We start from the raw sequence: 26,517 nt of genomic DNA, 5'->3' as shown, positions 1-26,517 counted from the left end.
ATCTTGGGGCCGGGCATGGTGGCTCATGCCTGTAATCCCAGCACTTTGGGAGGCCGACGCGGGCACATCACAAGGTCAGGAGTTTGAGACCAGCCTGACCAACATGGTGAAACCCCGACTCTACTTAAAAAAATACAAAAATTAGCCGGGCATAGTGGCATGCACCTATAATCCCAGCTACTCAGGAGGCTGAGGCACAAGAATCACTCGAACCCGGGAAGCAGAGGTCGCAGTGAGCTGAGATTGCACCACTACACTCCAGCCTGGGCGACAGAGGGAGACTCCATCTCAAAAACAAAAAAAAAACACAAAAAAACAAAACAACACCAAAAAAAAAACACACCATAATCTCGATTGTAAATAGGCATTCAGATAAAATGAGATATGCTTATTTTAATTATTAGAAAATGCCATCAAAATAAAACCAAAAAATTTTAAATACATATTCTCTTAACTTGAGGTAATGTTAAGTGAAATAAGTCAGACATAGAAAGACAAATATCACATGTTCTCAGTCACCTATGGGAGCTAAAAAAAAAAAGTGGTTATTATGAAAATAGAGAGTAGATTCATGGTTACCAGAGGCTAGGAAGGAGATGGGGGAAGGGGCAAGGAAGAGAGGTGGATTCATGGGTATAAACATACAATTAAATAGAAGGAACAAATTCTAGTGTCTAATAGCACAGTAGGGTGACTATGCTTAACAACAGTTTTTTTATATTTCAGAACACCTAGAAGAAAAGATTTGAAATGCTCCCAACAGAAAGAAATGATAATTGTTTGAAGCCATGACTAGCCTGATTTGATCATTATACATTGTATGCATGTATCAAAATATTGCATTTACCCCATAGATATGTAAAAGTATTATATATGAATTTTTAAAATCTTCAAAAAAATGTATATTATTCTAGAATTCCTAAGAATACCTCTGTGGAGTACAATTTTTAAAAAAAACTCTAGGCCAGGTATGGTGGCTCATGCTTGTAATCCAAGCACTTTGGGAGGCTGAGGCGGGTGGATCACTTGGGGTCAGGAGTTCAAGACTAGCCTGGCCAAAATAGTGAAACCCCATTTCTACTAAAAATACAAAAATTAGCCAGGTGTGGTGGTGGGTACCTGTAATCCCAGCTACTAAGGAGGCTGAGGCAGGAAAATCACTTGAAGCTGGGAGGCAGAGGTGAGATCATGCCACTGCACTCCAGCCTGGGTGACAGAGTGAGACTTTGTCTCAGTAAATAAATAAATAAATAAATAAATAAAAATTTTAAAAACCTAAATTGGCTGGGTATGGTAGCTCACACTTGTAATCCCAACACTTTTGAAGGCCAAGACAGGAGGATCACTTAAGCCCAGGAATTCGAGACCGGCCTGGCCAACATAGCAAGAACTAATCTCTACTAAAAATAATAAATAAATAACACTAAATCATCTTGAAGACGCCTTGCATTCATTCATTCATTCTGAGTATGTACAATGTGCCAGCTCTGTGTATCTAGAAAACTGCTTCCTTGAACTAAGGAAACCAAAGTGAGGGGTTTTGGTTGCTGACACTGACTAACTTATGTAGAAAACAGATTTACTGGAGAGCTGTCAGGTGGCTCACAGGCTCAATGAGAAGGCTGAAGAAGAGCTTCAGAAAGATGCTTTTCATGCCTAAGAAATTATCTGGTTAGAAGACCTAGGACACTGGACATTGAATGTCACCACTACTGGAGGAGTTCTGAAGTCTCCCTGCTTTACAAGTTCCAGTTCAAAGTCTCAGCTGTGAATCTGCAGTTGACTGGGCTTGGTGCACGTGCCTGAGTTCTAGCTGCGTGGGGATGGAGGTGTGAAGTGAATATCTGGCTTTTACGGCATCAGTAAGGGGAGTTGAGGAGTTGAGTTCTGCCTCCTGTTCAAGACTTGACACAAGAGTTTGATTCTTCAAACATGAAAAGAATTTCAAGTTGGGCACACACACATCTCCCCGTCCATACCAGAAAAATTAACATACTTCAGTTTTCCATTCTCGGAGGCTACTCATCCAAAACCCATTTTTCCCTATTTCTTTTCTGTTTTACAAATGAAGCTCAGAGATATTAAATTAACTTGCCTAAAGATACATCTACTAAGTAAGAAAGCTGAGAAGAAAATCCTGGGCTTTCTTTTTTTAACTTTCTGTAATGGAAGTTTTCAAAAATAAAAAAGTAGAAAGACAAATATAACAAACCCCCAGTAGCCATCAGGCAGCCTTAGTAGTGATCAACTAGTGGCCAATCTTATTTCATCTACAGTCCCACCTATGTTCACACATCCCCACTGGATTGCTATGAAGCAAATCCTAAACACCATGTTATTTCAAACCAAAATATTTCTGCAAGATCCTCTAAAGAATTCAGACCATTGGCTGGGTGCAGTGGCTCACGCCTGTAATCCCAGGACTTTGGGAGGCCAAGGCGGGCGGATCACCTGAGGTTAGGAGTTTGCAACCATCCTGACCAACATAGAGAAACCCATCTCTACTAAAAATACAAAATTAGCTGGGTGTGGTGGCACATGCCTGTAATCCCAGCTACTTGGGAGGCTGAGGCAGGACAATCTCTTGAACCCAGGAGGCAGAGGTTGCGGTGAGCCGAGATCGTGCCACTGCACTCCAGCCTGCGCAACAAGAGTGAAAGTCCGTCCCAAAAAAAAAAAAAAAAAAAAAAGAATACAGACTGTTTTATAAGACACACAACCATAATACCACATTACATTAAAAAATTAATAATAGTTTTCTAATATCACTAAATGTCCAATTGATGTTCAAATTTCCCCAATTATCTTGTAAATTATTTTACAGTTGGTTTGTTTGAATCACAATTCAAATAAGGCACATATTTTGCAACTGTTAAGTATTGTCATTGTTGTTGTTAAAATTTATCTGTTGAAGAAACTGAGTCATTTGTCGTATGGAGTTTCCCACACTCCACATTTTGGGGCTTATGTCATAGCAGTGTCACTTAATCTGTTTCTCTGTATCACCAGGTCATTCTAACTCAAAAAGGCCAGACTAAATTCTGTGCTACCCTGCTCAAGGGGCTGTTGTGATTATCAAATGTTCTATATGTGGTGGGTGCTGCTTTTTTTTTTTAACTTTAAGTTCTGGGGTACGTGTGCTGAACGTGCAGGTTTGTTCATAGGTATACATGCACCATTGTGGTTTGCTGAACCTATCAACCTATCATCTAGGTTTTAAGCTCTGCGTGCATTAGATATTTGTCCTAATGCTCTCCCTCCCCTTGCCCCCCATCCCCTGACAGGCCCCAGTGTGTGATGTTCCCCTCCCTGTGTCCATGTGTTCTCATTGTTCAGTTCCCACTTATGAGTGAGAATATGTGGTGGTTTCTTTTCTGTTCCTGTGTTAGTTTGCTGAGGATGATGGTTTCCAGCTTCATCCACGTTCCTGCAAAGGACATGAACTCATTCTTTTTTATGGCTGCATAGTATTCTATGGTGTATATGTGCCACATTTTCTTTATCCAGTCTATCATTGATGGGCATTTGGGTTGGTTCCAAGTCTTTGCTACTGTAAATAGTGCTGCAGTAAACATACGTGTGCGTGTGTCTTTACAGTAGAATGATTTATAATCCTTTGGGTATATACCCAGTAATGGGATTGCTAGGTCAAATGGTATTTCTGGTTCTAGATCCGTGAGGAATCGCCACACTGTCTTCCACAATGGTTGAACTAATTTACACTCCCACCAACAGTGTAAAAGCGTGCCTATTTATCCTCATCCTCACCAGCATCTGTTGTTTTCCAGACTCTTTAATGATCACCATTCTAACTGGTGTGAGATGGTATCTCATTGTGGTTTTGATTTGCATTTATCTAATGACCAGTGATGATGAGCTTTTTTTCATATGTTTATTGGTTGCATAAATGTCTTCATTTGAGAAGTGTCTGTTCATATTCTTTGCCCACTTTTTAATGAGGTTGTTTATTTTCTTGCAAATTTGTTTAAGTTTCTTGTAGATTCTGGATATTAGACCATTGTCAGATGGATAGATCGCAAAAATTTTCTCCCATTTTGTAGGTTGCCTGTTCACTCTGATGATATGGTGGGTGCTTTTTAGTTGTAAAGTCTAAAGTAAATTTTATTTCCCTTAACTTCTCATGGTCCCACCGCTCTCTCAGGTGTCCCCTTTGTAGGTTTCCCACAACTATGCTCCCCCACTTCCTTCTTTGAATTCTCTGGCCCTTTCATGAACATTCAGAAGATAAACAATACCCCTAGAAATGTCAGGATTCCCTCTTGTTGCACCTGCAGACCCTCTCTCCTGACCGGGCACATCTGGAGCTGAAGCGTTACTACAGCATCTGCCAAGACACTGCCTTGGGTGGACCAGGCTTCCAAGAAAGAGGCGGAGAGTTGAAAAGAGAGGAGAGGACTCGGAACTCCCTGAGTCCCACCATAGCACCCAAGCTCAGCCTAGAGGTTCGAAAACTCAGCAATGGCAGATTATCAACATCTCTGAAGCTGGGGCCCCTGCAACCTCGGGGGGTGCCACTTCGGGAGAAGAAGGCAACTCAGATGGTGGCCATTGTGCTTGGTAAGTTTGGGTTGACTTGAGTTGGGTTGGGTTAGGTTGTGTTAAGTGGAGCTGGTGGAAGATGCTAAGGTAGCCACATTTGACAGAAATTGGAAATTTGATGACAGTAATGTTTATCAAATGTTCACAATATAATTGAAAGGTATTTGTGTATAAATGCTAACTCTGGTGGAAATTCAAAAGACCTAGGCTAAAATTTATGAAGCTGAACAAGCCACTTAACTGAGCTGTGCTTTGCTGTCCATTGTATGGAGCTAGAACACATAAATCAAACAATAAATAAGATAATGATTCAATAAAACTGGTACATATTGAATATTTGATAAATGCTTAGTTATTTTAAAATATTAAGTGATAAAAATAGGGATGCAAAACACTACTGTGATATGGTATGATAAAATCTAGATTATTTTAAATACAGAGTAAAAAAGACTGGAAAGAAATTCACCAAGATATCCAAAGTAATTGTCTTTGAGTGGTGGGTGCTTATTCCTTTTTTCCTACTTATCTGATTTACCAAGCTTTCCATAATGCATACAATCAAGGTTTTTTGGTTTTTGGTTTTTCGAGACATGGTCTGACTCTGTTGCCTAGGCTGGAGTACAGTGGCACAGTCATAGCTCACTGCAGCCTTGAACTCCTGGGCTCAAGTAATCCTCCTGCCCGAGCTCACCGAGTAGCTAGAACTACAGGCGTATGCCCCCATGACCAACTAATTTTTAAATTTTTATTTGTTTTTTGTAGTGACAGGGTCTCATTACGTTGCTCAGGCTGGTCTCAAACTCATGGTGTCAAGCAATCCTCCCATCTCAGCCTCCCAAAGCACTGGCATTATAGACGTGAGCCACCACATCCCACCAGAATCAGGGGTAATTTTTAGAGTCATAAAATATGAAATTAATTTATTTATTTATTTGAGACAGAGTCTTACTCTGTCACCCAGGCTGGAGTGCAATGGCACGATCTTGGCTCACAGCAACCTCTGCCTCCCGGGTTCAAGTGATTCTCCTGCCTCAGCCTCCCAAGTAGCTGGGATTACAGGCATGCACCACCACGCCCAGCTAATTTTTGTATTTTTAGTAAACACAGGGTTTCGCCATGTTGGTCAGGCTGGGACTTGAACTCCTGACCTCAGGTGATCTACCTACGTTGGCCTCCCAAAGTGCTGGGATTACAGGTGTGAGCCACTGTGCCCAGCCTGAACTTTATTTAAATAAAGAAATTAAAAATGAATAAATCACAGGTACGCTATAGAGTTAGTGAAGGCAATTCATCCTGTTCAGTGTCACTGACAAACCCCAACCCTCTCCTGTATCAGGGAGTTTACTAGAACTCCTAGATGTAATCTCCTCGACAGCAGAAACTATGTCAGTCACATCTTGAAGGTCTTCATACCTATCAGTGCCTAGGATCATGTTTTGCATAGGTAGACATTAAATAAATGTCTGAATTGAATTGAAAAAGAAAAGAAAAAGATTAGTAAAGAACTACCTAGAGACTAAACTAGAAAATTGATTTAGTAACAAAGGCCAAAGTGAATCAAAAACATTAGCTTGCAGTTTTCTCACCTAAAAAAATTTGGCTAATCACACCTACTTCATAGGGTTGGGGTTTTTGTTTTGTTTTGTTTTGTTTTTTTGGTTTTGTTTTGTTTTGTTTTTTTGAGATGGAGTCTTACTCTGTCACCCAAGCTGGAGTGCAATGGCTCAATCTTGGCTTACCACAACCTCTGTCTCCCGGATTCAAGCGATTCTCCTGCCTCAGCCTCCCGAGTAACTGGGATTACAGGCACGCACCACCACGCCAAGCTAATTTTTGTATTTTTAGTAGAGACAGGGTTTCACCATGTTGCCCAGACTGGTCTTGTACTCCTGACCTCAGGTGATCCACCCGCCTCGGCCTCCCAAAGTGCTGGGATTACAAGAGTGAGCTACTGCACCCAGCCTAGGGTTGTTATAAAAAAAAGTAAGTGGGTATGCAAAACTTCTAGCTTGGTGGCTGGCATAAAGTAGACAACCGTGAGTCATTCTCATGTTATAACAAAAGGAGTAAGCAAATCCCTTACCCAGTTTCTCTCTTCTTTGGCAACTTAGGGGCCTTCATTGTCTGCTGGCTGCCTTTCTTCTTGACCCATGTTCTCAATACCCACTGCCAGACATGCCACGTGTCCCCAGAGCTTTACAGTGCCACGACATGGCTGGGCTATGTGAATAGCGCCCTCAATCCCGTGATCTATACCACCTTCAATATCGAGTTCCGGAAAGCCTTCCTCAAGATCCTGTCTTGCTGAGGGAACAGAGGAGGGAACACTCCTTGTACCCATTTCTAGCTGCCAGGCTGTCGGCACACTCAGAAAGACTGTGCAGTGTCCTCCGGCATGCAATAGGAAGAAGATTACTGGAGCCAGGATGTCCCTGCTTGTCAGGTATAACCAAATGTGTCCTCCAAAACAGAACATTCTACCTCCCCAGCTGAAATCTGACTTCATTCTGACAATCTTCAAATCATTGGGGAGCTCCCGAGTGATAAGCAATCATTCAGAAAGAAGCTGATAAAACATGACTCACACAAAATTGTCATCGGAGGCATGATTCATTACACTGAAGGAAAAATGAACAGACCTCATCATTCTCAACTTGCAGGGGTCCTTGAAATCAGCCAGTAAACCACCTTCTAGAACAGCCAGTCTGTCTTCCTTCAAACCTCTAATCAACTGTCAGGCTAACCTTGTACTTTCACAGGCTCATTCCTCTTGGTCATTTCTTTCTTTCACTGTATCTGGAAATATGAATGGCAAGGCCAGTGCTTCTACCTCTCTGTAGAATTTGATGGGCTACATTTGGTGAGGTGAATTTCTCACCGCAAGAGAAACACTGTCCCACATTGGGACAGGGGCTTCATTTCAAACTCTGCTACCCTTGTATTTTAACTTTAGCTAAGAAGGCATTTTGATTCCATTCCTTTACTCTCTAGAGGAAATCTCAGAGTCTCAACTTCCAGAATTATTCAAGATGGGGATATTATCTGAAGACGGAATGACACATCCCATTGTAGTTTCACTGTTGAACCTTATGGTTCAGAACATGCCTTAGATATGCTTTTCACAACACTACCAAATGTTCCTACCCAGGGCATCTCCATTTCTGCTTAACAGGGACCCAGTATAGTGGACCACATCATGACATTTTGGGCAACAGTGGACCACATATACAACGGTGGTCTCATAAGATAATAATGGAGCTGAAGACTTTCTATTGCTTAATGATGTCATAGCTGTTGCAATATCATAGCTCAACGCATTATTTATATGTTTGTGGTGATGCTGTTGTAAACAAAATGATGCTGCCAATCATGTAAAAGTATACAATTGTGTACAGTACATAATAATATTGATAATAAATGACTATGTTACTGGTTTATGTATTTACTATACTAAACTTTTCACCATTATTTTAGAGTGTACTTCTACTTATTTAAAAAAATGGCAATCATAAAACACCCTCAGGCAGGCCCTTCGGGAGGTATTTCAGAAGAAGGCATTGTTATAGGAGATGACAGCTCCCTGTGTGTTATCGCCCTCCAAGACCTTCTAATGGGACAAGGTGTGGAGGTGGCAGACAGTGATATTGATGATCCTGACCCTGTTTAGGCCTAGGCTAATGTGTGTGATTATGTCTTAATTTTTAAAAAAGCAGTTTGAAATGCAGAAAATAATTTTAAAAATAGAAAACATATATAGAGTAAGTATATAAAGAAAGAAAATATTCTTGTCCACCTATCCAGTGTGATTGTGTTTTAAACTAAGTATTTTACAAAAGAGTCAAAAATGTCAAAAAGTTTTTAAGTTTATAAGGTAAAAAAGGGACAGTAAGCCAAGATTAATTTATTACTGAAGAAAGAAAAACTTTTAAAATAAATTTAGTGTAGCCTGAATGTACAGTGTTGATAAAGTCTATAGTAGCATACAGCAATATCTCAGGCCTTCCCATCCACTCACCACTCACGCACTGACTCACCCAGTCTCAACAGCTGAACTCAGCTTCCAGTCTGCAAGCTCCATTTATGGTAAGAGTCCTATATAGGTGCACCATTTTTTGTCTTTTATATGATATTTTTACTGTACCTTTTCTACGTGAGTTATACCAATACTCCCCATTGGGTTACAATTGCCCACAATATTCAGTACAGTTACATGCTGTCTGGGTTTATAGCCTAGAGGCAATAGACTGCACCATATAGCCTAAATTGCATAGTAGGCCATATGATCTGGGTTTGTGTAAGTACACTATATGATGTTTGCACAACAGTGAGACCACCTAATGATGCATTTCTCAGAACATATCCCTGTAGTTAAGCAATGTGTGACTGTACTCTCAGACTCTGAGACTCACTAAGTAGTGTCTGCAAAGTGGCAGCCACTTCTCCAGGTTCTAGATATACAACAATGAATAACACAGCTCCTACCCTCAAGGAGCTCACTTCCTGCTTTTGTATTTGCCCATTTACTCTTTAAGTGTGGTAGGAACTTATCTGGACTGCCGGAGGACCTCAGGACTGAGGGCAACAGGCGGGGTGGCTGTCCAAAGCCATCACATGGACACTAAAGTCCTGGTGCAGATCCTAAACATCACCCCTCCAACAACTGAAATTAAAGGTATAGCAGAAATAATTTGTAAATGTTATTCAAAACTGCATCTAGAAGGAACTTGAAAATGCTCACCATTTAACTTCTCACCTACAGAAGCTATTTTTATTGATTGCAGAATCAAGATACAATTTATAGATAATTTATGAAGTATCCTGAACTTCAGTAAATTTATTTTTAAGAGCTGTTAGTGTATAACCATGACAGATACCTGCTGCGATGCTGTTAAAACTTATTTATTTATTTATTTATTTATTTATTTAGAGATGGAATCTCACTCTGTCACCCAGGCTGGAGTGCAGTGGCACAATCTCGGCTCACTGCAACCTCTGCCTCCTGGGTTCTAGCGAATCTCCTGCCTCAGCCTCCTGAGTAGCTGGGATTAGAGGTGTGCACCACCAAACCTGGCTAATTTTTTTATATTTTTGGTAGAGTGGTCTTGAATTCCTGACCTCAAGTGATCCTCTCACCTTGACCTCCCAAAGTGTTGGGATTACAGGTGTGAGCCACTGAGCCCAGCCTGCTATTGAAACTTTAAAGTACACTAGGACTTTACAAGGAATCCAAGGCCTCCCTTGCATTGTCTTTCTTCCTCTTACCCTTAAATATATAATAAGGAAATACATACACTCCCAGTGAGTTGGTTACCTGTTACTCATGAATACTTTTAATGCCAGCATTTTTTTTTTTCTGTTTCAAGACAGAGTTTCGCTCTTATTGCTCAGGCTGGAGTGCAATGGCACGACCTTGGCTCACTGCAACTTCTGTCTCTGGGTTCAAGTGATTGCCTCCTGAGTAGCTGGGATTACAGGCGCCCACCATTAGGCCCAGCTCATTTTTTGTATTTTCAGTGGAGACAGCGTTTCATCATGTTGGCCAGGCTGGTCTTGAACTCCTGACCTCAGGTGATCCACCAACCTTGGCTTCCCAAAGTGCTGGGATTACAGGTGTCAGCCACCATGCCTGGCCAATGCCAGCATTTTTTAAATGCCTATAATAATGTTTATATTGTAACTTGTGGGAAAATTCTGTCTGCCCATTTAGTTCTTGTACCTTGTGCCACCCAGCTCATCCAGATTTATGGTGTGAGCTAAGCTGAGCCTTGAGACAATTAAAATCTGCACAAGTAAAAATTGATGATTTCCAGGTTTTTTCCATGCAAAATAAACAGAAAATGGATGAGATGGAGAAGTAAAAGATCATAGAATTCCGTGTCGAAATCAGAGTTCTAAAGTCATAAACATAAACAACGGGCTGGGCATAGTGGTTTATGCCTATAATCCCAGCACTTTGGGAGGCCAAGGCAGGAGGATTGCTTGAGCCTAGGACTTTGAGACCAGCCGAGGCAAGATGGCAAGATGCTGCCTCTGCAAAAAAATTAAAAGTTAGCTGGGCATGGTGGCATGCACCTGTGGTCCCAGCTACTTAGGAGGCTGAGGCAGGAGTATTGCTTGAACCCAGTAGATGAAGGCTATGGTGATCCGTGATTGCACAACTGCACTCCAGCCTGGGCAACAGAGTAAGACCTGTCTCAAAAAAAAAAAAAAAAAAAAACCATAAACAACACCAGTATTAGTATATTTGTGGAAGAATAATAACAAACCTCCTGTGTCCTTTTTTCACATCAAATATTCAACCCTTATGATAGCCTTCAGGAAGATAAACTCCATTTTATAGATGAGGAAACTGAAGCAGAGGGAGGTTAAGAAATTTGCCCCGGGTCACACACAGTCAATAAGTGGCAGAGCATGGATTTAAATGTATCTCTGTTTGATTTCCAAGTCCAGACAATTTGCCACTACAGCGCATTGCCTCCCACCAGAGAGATAAAGGGGAGGGGAGAAAGAGGGGGGAAGAAAAAGATGGAACAAAGATCCCTGGGGCAGCCTCATCCTACCCCATCCACTTGCACCCCAAACTTTCCCAAGAACCCAACCCAAGACATTAATTTACTTTCCTGCTACGTCCAGTTTCTAAAATGGTAGCATGGGAAACTCATCTATTTTTATAGAATCATGGAACAGTTTTTAGAGCATATTTGGGTTGCCCTCTCCTTCATTTACAGAAAAGGGAACTGAGGCCCAGAAGTGTTGTCCCCTAGCTGGTTAATGACGGACTGGCACTCGAATGTGCTGAATCCTAGTTCTGTACTCTGTCTATTTTGCTGCATTCCTAAGGGCCCTATAAAAAACTGTAAACTTCATGCAGATACAAAGTGAAAGTTATAGTCACCTCCACCATTAAACTGTGAGCCGCCCCTTTTCTAGATAGTGTCTATTATCCCTAATTCTAGACAACATCTTTTTCCCAGCATTTTCTTTTGATCCAGGAAGAGCTTCCTAGAGGAATCCCAAACAAATCTCCAAGCTAGCACTTCAGCCTCTTCATGCTGAGACTCCTCATTCTACCTCCTCTGCCTCTACAGTCCCCACATGAACTCACACACTTAGTCTCAGAGCTCACTACCTTCAGAGCCAGCATGGCCAAAAATCCCAGGAAAGAGGTTGGCTTGAATGAAACAGAGCAGGATTCTTGGGGCAGATCTACTCTGGATCCAAAGAAGTCTCATAGTTGCCCACACTATTTGGGTAAAATGCAAATAGCATGGAAATCCACATAGATTATAACCAACATTCAACTCTAGACCTTATGTAAATATTTTCTTCTTCCAGGACACAATCCTCTAATACTCCATCCATTACTCATTTACTAAATCAGTCACTTATTCAATAAATATTGATTGATAACCTTCTATGTGTCAGGCATTGTGCTTAGTACTGGGAAACATCATCAAAGAAGATGTGGCTTGCCGAGCACAGTGGCTCACGCCTGTAATCCCAACACTTTGGGAGGCTGAGGATGGTGGATCACCTGAGGTCAGGTGTTCAAGACCAGTCTAGCCAACATGGTGAAACCTCGTCTCTGCTAAAAATACAAAAATTAGCCGAGCATGGTGGCGGGCACCTGTGATCCCAGCTACTCGGAAGGCTGACAGAGGAGAATCACTTGAACCCGGGAGGAGGAAGTTGCAGTGAGCCAAGGTTGCACCATTGCACTCCAACCTGGGCAACAACAGCGAAACACCACCTCAAAAAATAAAGAAGATATGGTTCCTGCCCCTAGAAGCTTCCAGCCCATAGTAGAATTTAGGTGTACAGTGATGAGCTGCTTGTTGTCTATAAAAAAGAGAAATTCATGGTGTTTGGAAACCCATGAATTCTTCAAATTTGTGAACTTGGAAGCCCCATATTCCATATTCCACCTTGAGAAGGCTTCTTGGACAAGTATTGTCAGGGTTGAGACGTAATAAAAAAGTGGGAAAGGCGTTCTAGACAGAGCTGACCTCTGAAGAGCTAAAGATAAGTAGAAGTAAGGACCATGCAAGGAATTTCAAATAATTCCATCTTGCTGTAGAGAGGAGACCCTAGGGAAAGGACAGGGAAGGGAAAGGACAGGGAAGGAAAAGGTGTGATCTTGGTAGATCTTTTCCTGCTCCGCTCAAGTGACAGCTGAGCCTATGGGGACCCTACTCACAAATGACCTCTAGGTCTTGCCTCTTCTACCATCCATGCGGACAATACACACCACAAAACATCCATCACTAATTTATTTAACTACATCTCTCTGAGCTACATTGGATTTCCACAAATGTAGAATTTAATTTGAATTCCTCCCTTTTTCTCTAAAAGAAGAGAAATGTCTAGCTGAATGGATGTGGAGCCAGAGATGGTTAAAATTAAGTCAGTTCAGAGACTTTCGGTCAGAAGCCAAGGGAGGTCAGGCAAAGAGATTTGTTTTCCTGAATGCTTGGGTCAGGACTAAACAAAAAGGCAGGAAGGGCAAGTGATTCATGCAGAACTGGCTGTTTTCTGGAGGTCCTGGCTCCCAGGCCTGTGCTCCAATCCTTGGTATCTGCTGACACCAGAAAACTGAAAAAGCTTAATTTGAATTAATACACAGAGAGCAGAGAGGGGATGACAGGCAATTAACTCGATTCCTCCTTTCTACCTAATTGTCTCCTCATTACCTTAGGAAGGGAGTGAGTTTCCATGACTACCTCATGACACAGAGACTCAGTGCAGGTGATGCCAGCATCAGCTTAACTGTCTGCAGCACACACTGGCAGAGGCAGAACCAGAGAGTCATGCCAAGCACAAGACCTGGGACCTCTTGCTCCACCCACCATCACCTCAATTAATCACCCCATCTCCATTATTATGCATTGACTCCCTGCTTTGTGTATAGTCTGCAGGGCACTGAGAGGAGTCAGTGGTGGTTATAGGCCTCTGAGGATACATGTGTCCCAGAGAGGGAGCTGGGCTGAACCTAGGGTGGTTCTGACCACCCTGTGGGAAATAAAATGAACAGAAATGAGTCAAAGACTGGCATTCTAGTGCTAGCACAGACAAGTTACTTTGGGCTAGTGGTTTAACCTCTATGAGTTTCAGTTCCCTCATGAATAAAATGGTGACCTGAAGACCCGATCTTCTTTTTTTTTTTTTTTTTTTTTAATTTTTTTTATTTTCAGCAGAGATGGGGTTTCACCTTGTTGGTCAGACTGGTCTTGAACTCCTGCCCTCGGGTGATCCACCCACCTCAGCCTCCCAAAGTGCTGGGATTACAGGCATGAGCCACCGTGCCCAGTCACGGCCCAATCTTCCTTACTAGAACATTTGGAGATTAGATAAAAATCACATATTTAAAGCTGTCTTAGTGTACTCTTGCTGCTGTAACAAAATACTACAGACTGGGAAATTTATAAATAATGGAAGTTTATTTTCTCACAGTTCTGGAGGCTGGGAAATCTAAGATCAAGGTGCCGGCAAGTTCAGTGTCTGGTGAGGGCCTGGTCTCTGCTTTTAAGATGGTACCTTGTTACTGAGTCCTCCTGAAGGGGTACACGCTGTGTCCTCGTGTGGTAAAAGGGCAGAGGGCAAAAGGCACAGGTAGATCCCTGTAGCCCTTTTATAAGACACTAACTCCACCCATGAGGGCAAAGCCCTCATGGCCTAGGCACTTCCTGAAGGTCCCACCTCCTAATACTATTGCATTGGAGATTAAGTTTCAACATGAATTTTGGAGGGGACACCATTCAAACCACAGCAGAAGTGTTTTGTCAACTGTAAAGCCCTAACAAATGTAAGAGATTATTATTATTATTGGTACTCTTGTTATTTTTTTCACCCTAAGCAACTATTCCTATCATGTCTGTCTAGTTCATAGCCCACCCAGACCCTATTTACTTGGCATAGTGTTTTCAATCTCTCACATAAAATCTGATTTTTCTCTTGTCTTTTATTCCCTATACGTGCCCAGGACACTTGGTTGACTTTGTAGTCTGATTGTTAGAAAAATGGATAGTACCTAACAGAGCACCTTCTCCTGCTTACACAGTCCAGTGCACAAGTATGTTATGCTCTAATACCCAGGCTGATGGTGGCAGATACTTGCTTGCCAAAGGCTTCTTGGGTAGTCTGTTCCTCTTCTGGCCAGAAAATGAGGTGCGGAACACATTTATTCTTCAATACTTTCTGTCTTTGTCCCTTTTGATATCTGAGCCTGACATCCCTTCGTCTTACTCCATCCCTTCCTGCCTGGGAGCAGTGCCTTGGATATGGTGTATTAGTTTCCTAGGGTTGCCATAACAAAGTGCCACAAACTGGGTGGCTTAAAACAACAGAAACTTATTCTCTCACCATTCTGGAGGCTAATCACAAGGGCCTACCCTAATCCAATGTGACCTTATCTTAACTTGATAACATCTGCAAAGTCCCTATTTCAACACAGGATCAAAGACCGGGCATTAGGACCTCAGCAAATATTTTTGGCAGATACAGTTCAACCCATAAAATATAGTGAGGGTGGTATGACAGGCAGGATGACTAGGGGAAATGTGCAAAGGCTGTTTCATTCAGAATACAAGATGTCAGCTTCCAGCATTGGCATGTAGTCTCCTTGATGGCCTGGGTCAAGTCTGTAAACTTACTAAAGCTCAACTTTCTTATCAGTAAATAACAGCAAGTCTGGATTCCTAAGGCTGTGATAAGACAGGCTAAAAATAATTCTAGAAGGACATGAATTATCTTCTGAGCCCTAAAAACCTGTAAATATGTTTACTAATAAAAATTAAACCTATACAAAGACAATCTGTTGCTTCTCTGTGTCTTAAAAAAGGAATTTAATAGCAGACTCATTGGAGTTGGGGAAAGCGAAAAAGGAAAATCATGTATTTATCCTATTTCATGCAGCACCAGTCCAGACTGACTAATGGTGATGGGGGTATTTTTTCTCTTTAAGAAAAACTGATACAATTGAGTCTTGTATTATGCTTGGACAGATTCCATAAGACTCCATATGAAAGACTCTCAAGAAGCCTGTAATTTATCACAACCTACAATCATTGGATTTGAGAGTTGGAAGAGACTTGAGCCCGGTCTGCTAATAATTGCAGAAATTCTCTCTGGAACATCTCTGACCCATGGTCATCTAGCTGTATTAAGAAGCTGGCTCACTTCTTCCTAAGACACATGACAGGTCATCCTTTAGAAAATTCCTCTCTTCATTAAACCAAAATCTGCTGCCTTACAAAATCCACCTTTTGATTCCTATTCTCTCCTCTAGCACAGGAATCTCTATTCTTTCCTCCCCACCGCAGCCTTTGTGGGATTAAAATAGTTCTCCAAAGCTTCCATTGCTTTACCTCTACTTCATGTAATATTTTCTTACACTATCCATCTTGGTTGCTTTCCTTTGGATGTAGCCATGTTATTAATTTGTCTTAAAATACTAGACCCCAAATAGGACACAGTCCTCTAAATGTTGTGTAACCAGTTCAGAGTGCCATGAACTCATTATTTCCCATGATTAGAATATTCAATTTTTAATGACCCAACTGAAATTGCATTGACTTTTTAGGGCTCATTGAAACTCTGAGAAGGAGATTTGCATGCAGAATGGATAAGTTTAATGAGGTATGCCTTAGGGATCAACACCTATAGGAGAGTGAAGGAAGTAGATTTCAGCACAGGAAAGAGTTGTACTATAATGCAGTCACACAGAGAACTTAAGAGAATCCCATAGGGAGCTCTGTAGAGGGCAGGACAGTTACGGCCCCAGACAGTTATTAAATGGGGGCTGCCTCTGGCAGAATGCATGCTTAGACAAAGAAGCTCTCTTCAATTGAAAGTATTCAGCAGTCAACACTCCCAACAACTGGGGGAACAAATTCCCCAGTAAGATCTTGGTAGCACATCACAGCATCCACTGTAGTCTACACTGTATGCCACTTGGCTCTAGTTTCTTCAAATAATAAATGCTAGAAACAGCTTTATCAGGAATCTAGCTGGTATCACTTCCTGGGGAAGGTTAGTGGGACTAACTGTACTCTCTGTCACAGCAGCTGGTCTCAGAGCCAAAGTAATTACCATCACCCTTTTCTACGATCTATTCCAGATTCTCCTCACTATTGACTAGCACTCTACTGGTCTAGATGGTTGTATTAGTCAGGCTTTTCCAGAGAAACAGAACCAATAGGATATGTGTAGATATAGATACGTGAGAGGGGATTTATAATGGAAATTGGTTCACACAATTATGGAGGCTAAGAAGTCCCGCAATACACTATCTGTAAACTGTAAAACCAGAGAAGATGGTAGCTTACCTCAGTCCAAGTTCAAAGGCCTGAGAACCAAGAGAGCTGATGGTATAACTCTGGGCCTAAAGCCCAAGGCCTGAGAACCTAGGAAACCACGGCTGCAATCCCATAGTTCAAAGGCCAGAGAACCTGGAGTTCTGATGTCCAAGGCCAGGAGAATATGAGTGTCCCAGCTCCAGAAGAGAAAGCAAGCAAATTCACCTTTCTTATGCCTTTTTGTTCTATCTGGATCCGCAGTTGATTGGCTGGTTCCTGCCCACACTGGGTAAAAAGAAATCTTCCTTACTACTGATTCAAATGCCAATCTCTTCCGGAAATACCTTCACAGACATACCAGAAATAATACTTTACCAGCTATCTGGGTATTCCTTAATTCAGTCTAGTTGATAACTGAAATTAGCCATCACAGTGGTGGAGTGACTCTGAGAGACACGGTGACTTCCTCAAGTTATGGTTGCTGCATTTTATCCATTTACCATCAAAATTAGGCAAAGAGATGTAAAGAGACATCTTAGTGAATCACCCAAATACAACATGCATTCTTCCAGGTTCCCACTGTACAACATTCCTTCCTTCTCCTGAAAAAATCAAGATTTAATCATCCTTTCCATGATGCTCCATCACTTGGTTGTTTGTCTTCTGGCACGAGGAGCTCCAAATGACGAGGTGGAAGCCATAACTTAGAGCTTAATGGGATTTTTATGCCCTAGAGGACATATGGGAACAGGGACTTTTACCTCAAAAGGTTAAACATAGCAGTACTATATGACCCAGCAATTCCATTTCTAGTTATATACCACTAAAAACAAGTATTCAAATGAGTACTTATACACAAATAGTCATAGAAGCACTATTCACAATAGCCAAAAGATAGAAAGAATATTGGGATATCATTCAGCCATCAAAAGGAATGAAGTTGATATGTGCTACAATGTGAATGAAACTTGAAAACACTCACTGTGCTAATGAAAGAAGTCAGACACAAAGGTCACGTGTTGTATGACTTCATTTATATGAGATATTCAGAGGTAACAGGTAAATCCATAGAGACAGAAAGAAGTTTGGCGGTGTCCGAGGATGGGAGAAAAAGGGGAGAGGAGTAGCTGTTTGATGGGTACACAGTTTTCCTTTGTGGCGATGAAAATATTTTGGAATTAGATAGAGGTCGTTGTTGTAGGATATTGTGAATGTAATAAATGCCACGGAATTGTTCACTTTAGTTAATTTTATCTATGTGAATTTTACCTTAATAGAAAAAATGTTTAAATTATGAAAAGAAATTTAAAATTCAAAAAGACCAGGGACCTCTAACATTCTATGTTCTGAGATTTGAAAACTCAATATGTTAAGATGGCAACTTTCTACAAATTGATATATAGACAATGCAGTCCCTCTCAAAATTCCACCAGCCTTTTTTATCACGAACTGACAAGCAGATTGTAAAATTTACGTAGAAGTACAAAAGACCTAGAATAGCCAAAAGATTTTTTAAAAAGAAAAATATCTAGAATAAAAATATCTAGTAAATCTATAGAGACAGAAAAAAGATTGGTGGTTTTCGATGGGTTGGAAAAAAGGAGTTGGAGAATGTTTACACCTTGATTTCAAAACTAACTATCAAGCTGCAGTTATCAACAGTGTAGTATTTGCAGTAAGAAGACATATAGACCAATGGAACAGAATTGACAGTCCAGAAACAAATCCTTATATTTATGGCCAATTGATTTTCAACAAAGACAATCCATGGGGAAAGAAGAGCTTTCCAAAATTCGTATGTTGAATCCATAACCCCCAATGTGACTATATTTGGAGTTAAGGCCTACAAGGAAGTAATTAAGGTTAAATGAGATCATCATAAGAGTGGGGCCCTTATATGACAGGATTAGTGTCTTTATAAGAAAAGACACAAGAAAGCTTATTTCCCAGATCCATGTATTCTATTCATCGGATCACCACATACAATGATCATTGATTTAGAGTGTATACTGTTGTCTGAAAGTTGGTATCTCATCATCGGAAAGTATCATCTCCAAGCTGATGCCTCAGTCGTGCATTTAAAAAGCTGTTCTACATTCCATTAGGCTGGAAACTTCAGAGAGGTGTGGTGTGTAATAGGAGCAGTGGATCACATTGTCGTGTCCACACAGCCATACTTCCATTAACATAAGCAGTTACTTTAGACCGATGCAATGTTTGGCAGGATCCTGTTGCAGTGGATCAAATGCTACATAGGCATTGTCTAGCTGAAGTTGTATGAATAGGAAAGATAAGTGTCAAATTCATATCAAAATCACATGGTGGAAAGGACCCATTGTAATAAATTTGCCGTTAAGAAGCTGGTGGTCTTCTTGAGGAATGGAGCCATATTGGGAACTCAATGATGGTATCTATTGCTGTCAGGCTGGATCTTCAGCAGTGGCAGTAATTAGATCATCCTTAACAAGTGAGAGCCCATGTTGTTGGGCCTATAAATAGCTTCCATTGCCACCACTGTTTCTCAGTCATGGTTGTTGTACTTACCCATTTACCATCAAAATTAGGCAAGGGAGAATTCTTTTCTGTCACCATCATGTAAGAGAAGAGCTATCTTCTCCTGATTCAGAAAGTCAATTAGGCCAGTCACTGTGGCTCACACCTGTAATCCCAGCACTTTGGGAGGCCGAGGCTGGCAGATCACCTGAGGTCAGGAGTTAGAGACCAGCCTAGCCAACATTGTGAAACCCCATCTCTACTAAAAATACAGAAATGAACAGGGCTTGGTGGCAGGGGCCTGTAATCCCAGCTACTCAGGAGGCTGACAGAGGAGAATCACTTGAACCTGGGAGGCATAGGATGCAATGAGCCAAGATGGCGCCATTGCACTCCAGCCTGGGTGACAAGAGTGAAACTCCGACTCAAAAAAAAAAAAAAAAGGAAAGTAAAGTCAATTAGTCTTGTTAGGATGGTGTCTCCATTCCTTACCCATTGTCCATTAATGTGCCTATTGTGCCAGCACTGATAAGAGCTGGCTAACATCAGCTGGCTAAGACATTCTACTTCCTAGGTTGTATAGAGTCAACTGTCCAAATCATTCACTACTGCCTATAAGTGGTTAAGTGGTACATACCTTATCTCAGAGTATTCCTCTTGACAAAGGCACCGTCTTATGCTTTATCCATTAGGAAGAATTTCCCTCATCCCTATTTTTCTGGGACACGCTGAGGATGTAGCCCTGTTATATAGCAATAGTCTATTTTTAGCTTGCTACTACATTCCAATCTTACCCATCCATAAATCAAACTCAGCTTTTGTCCTCACCCCACACTGCCGTAAGTGTGAGCTAAGGGTGAGGCATCAGTGCAAATGTGGTGGATGACCTAGGAGTCTGGGCCACATACATGTGCAACTTATTTGTACTCTCTGGCTCTGCTAATGGCTGATCCCAAATGTATCATTTCCTTTCTTACAATTGTGGGTAAGCCTGCCTGCCTTCATGATTTGGGGGTCTGTCAGAACTTGCTATGGTCAGTCCTCGCTGTGTGGACCCTTGGCATCCCATAGTTGCGTGCTGTGTTCCTACTAGGAACCAGTAGCGCACCAGGAATATTGATCTAAACTTATAGTTCTCTGCTGCATATAGCTTGTCTTGCTTCTGAATTCTAGGGGTCTATTTGTGTTTTCCTATTGAGGCCTGCCATAAAATGTACACAGCCTTTTTCTATCAATGATACCTCCTATACTGTAGGCTCTACCACATCATGTGACCAAAATCATCATATGACAGGGCAGCTTGCCCTACTGCCTGGTCCTGCTGCAGAGCCCTTTCCTGCTCTGGGCTCTCTCCAAATCTGGTAGACTCATGATTCAGCTGGTGTATGTGCTAGAGTAGTGTCTCTGAGTGTGAAAAGTGCTGCTTTCAGAACCAGAAGACGCTTATTGGGTGCTGGGTTTCCTTCTTAGTTATGGGAAATGCAAGTTACAATAATTTGTCCTTTACTTAGAAGTGCATGTCTCAGCATACCCCAGCCTACTGGACCTCTAAAAATTTTACTAATGTGGAAAGTCTCTGAATCTTTATAGTATTTTTTAAAACCTCCCACCCTTCGGAGTATATGTGTCTAGCCAAGGCTTCCAACGCACTTGCCACTTGTTGTTCACTTGGTCTGATTAATATGATGTTACAGATGTAGCAAACTAATGAGAAGTTCTGCAAAATGTCCATGTAGTCCAGCTTCCTTTGGACTATATTATGTCTGCAGATGGGAGAATCTGTATAGTCCTGAGGCAAGAAAAAGTAAATGTAAACTTTTTTTCTTCCCAAGTGAATATATTTCTGATCTTCCTTACTAATAGGGATGGATATGAACACATAAACACATCAGATTAATGGCCTCATAGTACATACTTGAAGCCATGTTAAAGACATCGCATCTGGCACCACAGCTGCAATTAGGGGCTACCACTTAGTTGACTGTGTGGCAGTCTCCTGTCATCCTCCAGGGTTTGGAGGGGACAGACTGATGCGTTACTGGAGACCATCAACCCTGAATTCATTAGATCTTCAATAGTCAATCTAATTTCTGTCATTCCACCTACCCCCATTTTTAAAATTTATTATCTTGCCTTGAGGGGAAGTTTCAGAAGCTCCCACTTGGCCTTCCCCGTTACACTAGTTCTCCAAAGTCAAGCACACAATGATGGTTCAGCCAACTGCCACGTATGTCCATCCCAATTTTAAATTGGAATTTACACATTTGGGAACTAAGAAAATGACCCACCATGAGTCACACTTAGGCCAACGTTACAAGTACTACCTGGCTCCCATATGATCTCACTCCAACAGGAGGTCCATGGTGACATGGGTCCCTAACAAACACAAACTCTGAGTTGGAGATTCACGTGCAGAAAGTTTATTGGAACTTGAGGATCAACACTCATGTAGGATAAAGGAAGCCTGGGCAGAAGAGGAGTGGGACTCTGATTCAACCGTAACAAGGACTTTGGCAGATCCCAAAGGGATCTCAGGATCTGGGATAGACCTTCAAACTTGTTCTGCTTTTAGGCATACAAAACAGACTTTTATATGCCCATATTACTGAGTTATAAGAAGTATCTGTCTCCAGGGAGGAGGCACAACCTAAGAGTGATGGTTCTGTTCAGCTGAGGACCAGTCCTGGACAGGGACTTAGCTGAGAGCCCCTGGCCATATGTAACCAACACTCCCTTCAGCTGGGGGAATAACTGCCTTAGTTTTGATGTAAGACTATAGGCAGTAGACTATAACATCTGCTACATGTGCGCAACTAAAATTCTCAGATGTTTTCCACTAAAGTTCTATTAAACCAAGTCTTGAACTTTTGTATTTTTGTGTGTTTGTTTTGAGACAGAATCTCGCTCTGTTACCCAGACTGAAGTGCAGTAGCATGATCTCATTGCAACCTCCTCCACCCAGGTTCAAGTGATTCTCCTGCCTCAGCCTCCTGAGTAGCTGGGATTACAGGTGGGTGCCACCACGCCTGGCTAATTTTTGTATTCTTTAGTAGAGACAGGGTTTCACTATGTTAGCCAAGCTGGTCTCGAACTCCTGGCCTCAAGATGATCTCCTCCGCCTCAGCCTCCTAAAGTGCTGAGATTACAGGTGTGAGCCACCACGCCTGGTCTTGAACTTTGGATGCAGATTTTTGGAACCAATGCTGGATCTTGTATTCATCATCTATTCGACTTGTTGGTTTTATCCTAGCATTCCAGCCTGCTTAGTCACTGAATTTAAATTACAATAGCTACTGTCTTAGACTTCCCTTGAGATTTGAATTATCTTCAAATGGAAGAATACATTAAAGGGAATATTGTCATGTTATTGAAAAACACTGAGGCCTAAATCCTAAGGGTCAGAGTCAGTGTCATATGCTATTTGTAGTACTTGCATAGAATATCACATACTCTTTCTGCCAAATATATCATTGTATCAGTTAGAATGTGTCTTTGCCCCAAATATCAGAAAACCCTGACTCAGATTTTCCTCAACAATGAGAAGGTTTATTTTACTCACTCATGAAGAAGTCTATATGAAGTATGAGCTTCAGACTGGCAGATTCAATGGTTTAGCAGTGTCATCATGGATCCAAGCTCTTTCCATCTCCCCTGTCTGCTAACTCCAGAGGTTTGTTTTGCTCTCGAGCTGGCTCCCCAACCTCCACCTCCATAAGTAATGATGGAGCCATTCTAAGAGTCATATCTGACACAACAATGTTCGGTAAATCCAGAACCACTCTTCTCCTAATGTCATTTCTTTGCCCAATACTCCCAGAACTCCCCCTTGTATCTTATTAACCAGGATTAAATCACAGCAGCAATCCATCCTAGCAAGGTGAATGGAATACCATGATTGGCTTAGTCTTGAATTAATCATTTGTAGTGGAATAGATGTCAATGCTTGCTTATTGATCTCTAGTTCATAGAATCTACTCCGTTCCCCTTTGTGAAAAGTTTTCAGCCTTCAGGCAGCTCTCCCATTTGCTGCAATTCCCAACAGATTATTGACAGAGGGTCTCAGATACTGCATATTATTTCAATTTCCTGGTATTTAGTTCCCCTAGCTCTAGAAACTTAAATCCACTTAGACAGGTTTCATGTTTTCTTAATTTTCTCACCTATGTGGGACTTCAATTCTTATTGCACCTTCCTTTCAAAATTGAAGGTGGTAGACTAGGGGCGGGAGCTCACACCTGTAATCCCAGCACTTTGGGAGGCTGAGACAGGTGGATCGCTTGAGGTCAGGAGTTCTAGACCAGCCTGGCCAACATGGTGAAACCTCAGCTTTACTAAGAATACAAAAATCAGCCAGGCCCAGTAGTGTGTGCCTATAGTCCCAGCTACTCGGGAGTCTGAGGCAGGAGAATCACTTGAACCCGGGAGGCAGAGGTTGCAGTGAGCCGAGATTGTACCCTGCACTCCAGTCTGGGTGACAGAGCAAGACTTTGTCTCAGAACAAACAAACAAAAAAAATTGAAGGTTGTATATCCTTATGTCTCTTTCCTTTGGCTCCTTAATCTGAAAGTTGGCTTTCATTTTCACCATGTGCCGTAGAGAGCCAAGCTGAGTTTCATCTTCTGTTTCCATGGGAAATTCACTCACACGAAGCAATTAACAAGTTTTAGAAGAATTACACAAGATTTGAGCACAGCAGGGAAGAGGGGGTGTGGTAGATCACTGTCTTCCTGGTTTTGTCGCTCCTATACTTGCTTCTCACCATCTTTCTCGCAAATGTGGCCAGGGAGCTCCTAAGTCTTCTCCTATCTTTGAGGCTGAGACTCTGGGGATCTCTGTCCCTTTCCCTAGTGGGATAATATCAGTGTGCTCCTTCGGCACAAATACAGTCTCTCTCTAAGAGAAATATCAGTTACAACTACTTTTTGCACCTAGGAGAAGACAGAAGCAAAATGAACACTAGAAAAAAGTAAGCACTGCTGAACTTCTGTTAACATTACACTACCTTACTTCCTCAAAGAGCAGGTTGCTCCATGTTTGTGCTTCTCCTTACTCTAAGTAATGCGGCCTTTAGCGCTTTTTTGTAAAGCTCAGCTGATTGCTGACTTTAGCCTCCTTTATTCTGTTCTTGAAGGTTCATGATAGTCTTTTGTGTTCAAGCTTATCTATAATCCCCTCCCTTTGCCTTCTGTTCATGTCTTTTTCAAAGCCTGAGCTCTGCAGAGAGCTCCCTGTATAACCACCTCCTTCTTTAGCTGTCTCCCCCTTTATCACTGGAATTATTTCCTATTATATTATAATCAGGATTTGATTGTTTGAATCTCCCACCTCTCCCAAGTCATGTTCTTTTCTAAAGCCTCACATTGCAGAATCACACCTGTGGTAAATACTCTTTTGAAGTGAAGAGTTAATTTGTGATGCAAATAATTACTTCTTTATCTCATTTTCAAAGAGGAATTTTCATAAAGATAAATTAGGAGCAAATTGTTTCACACCTTTTCCTCCTTTGTCACTGACTCTCCTTCCCCGCTCACTTTCCTTCTATCCTTTTCCCCTCTGCTTGCTTCCTGCCTCCTTCCAGGTTTGGTGTAAACCCCCTGGGTTTCTCTCCCAGGCTCTGCTTTTGTTGAACTGAAATATTTTCTGTTCATGTATTGGAGTGAACCTTTATCACACCAGGCGTACTCACCTACTCCCTGCCTCAAGGAAATCCGGTTAGTGAAGCCAAGTGAAGAAAGCACTTTCATAGGGAATTGACTGTGTCTGTAACCCCTGGCAGCCGGGCCTTTCCATTTCCTAACTGCCCTGCTTCTATCAACTTCAATTAAAGTCTACCTTTTTCAGTTGACAAACTCTAAGGAGTAAATGTCTCTATGCCTCTGCTTCCTCAGGAGTAAAATGAGGGCAATTCTCTCTGTCGTGTCTACTTCACAGAGCTATTGGGGAAAAAATTAATGCGCAAAAAAATATACATTGGAAAGCATGATTCGTATGTAAAAGGATATTCACTGTTTATGCTTAATCATAGGCATGCTGCCTAAAAAAAACAAGGACAGGATTTTTGAACATAAAACTGGGCAGAAATGAATTAACTTTAGGGAGGATTTTGAGCCGGGAACTCTGAGTTTTTTAAATCAAAAATTGTCCTATTCCCGCCCAAACAAGGAAAAAGGAAAGGCCAAGGAAATGGGTTTTTAAGAGATAAAAATATTACTGGCCTCTTAACTGATTTGTTTCGCTTTTGAAAATATTATAAAGACAAAGACGTCTGGGAGACCAAGATGGAGGGAGTGGAGATAAGGGCGGGGCTTGCTCAAGATTTGCAAAGGAAAGTAAAATGAGGACGCAAAGGTTCTGTGAGATGAGTAAAGTTGTTCTATGTGGAGTAGACATAGAAAGGAAGTGCAAAAAATGCTTTATTGGACAAAAATGAATTAAATTGTGCTTTAGAAAAAGAGAGAGAAAAGCTGTGAGATACTTGTTAGTGAGAAAGGATTCAGTGAGAAGCTAAAAAGAGGAGTAAATCCTTTCAATCAAGAAGAAAACAAAAGCTTGCCTGGTAATCCCATCTGACTGTCTTTCTACTCACAATTATCACCACACCCTGAGGAAACATAAGAGAAATTTCAAAGTTCTTGACGTATTTGTTTAATAATGTCAATTGATGAGCAACGTCATGGGGATAGAAATCAGAACATGAGTTTTAATTCATGTCAGGAAGAAAAAAAAGAAAAGCCATAGGGAGAACAAATAAATAGCTGGCATTTGTTGTGCTTCCCTGGTGATTACACAGACATGACCTCAAACTAACTCCCAAAGGGGAGATAGAGAACTAAGAGAGAATTGGAGTACTCACTGGGCAGAAACTTGAAGTTATGCAACACCGGATGTGGTCCATGAGATAAAAAATGTCAGCTTCCTGGAAGATCATCTCACTTTTGAAAATATTGTAAAATACATCAAACATTCAGAATACTTAAAAGAATACCTGTACCTAATAGCTTTATCAAACATTAACGTTTAGTCATTTCAGATCTTTTAAAAGAAGGGATACTTTACAAATATATGTAAACTGCTATAACATTTTCCTCCTCCCATGCCCATAAGAAGTCCCTTTCTGGCATTAAATGTTTATCCTTTTTTTTTTTTTTTTTTTTTAAGATGGAGTCTCACT

General features: G+C 41.4%; 1 protein-coding gene across 3 annotated transcripts in view; it reads left to right on the top strand.

Annotated features, from left to right (window-relative positions):
- DRD3 (dopamine receptor D3) overlaps positions 1–6,932 on the top strand; it is a 50,825-nt gene extending 43,893 nt beyond the window's left edge. For 2 of the 3 annotated variants that reach the window (XM_025376696.1, XM_025376697.1), the window contains 2 exons: positions 4,296–4,578; positions 6,672–6,932. In XM_025376696.1, coding sequence (XP_025232481.1) covers positions 4,296–4,578; positions 6,672–6,868 — 480 coding nt within the window. In that variant the 3' untranslated portion in view covers positions 6,869–6,932. The remainder of the gene's footprint in view (positions 1–4,295; positions 4,579–6,671) is intronic. The other variant, XM_025376698.1, reaches the window with a different exon arrangement.
- The last annotated feature ends 19,585 nt before the right edge of the window (positions 6,933–26,517 follow it).

The sequence above is a fragment of the Theropithecus gelada genome, chromosome 2 (assembly GCF_003255815.1).
Source record: "Theropithecus gelada isolate Dixy chromosome 2, Tgel_1.0, whole genome shotgun sequence".
Classification (NCBI taxonomy): domain Eukaryota; kingdom Metazoa; phylum Chordata; class Mammalia; order Primates; family Cercopithecidae; genus Theropithecus; species Theropithecus gelada.
The sequence above is the reverse complement of the archived record's forward strand: the minus strand, read 5'-3'. Positions and strand labels throughout refer to the sequence as shown.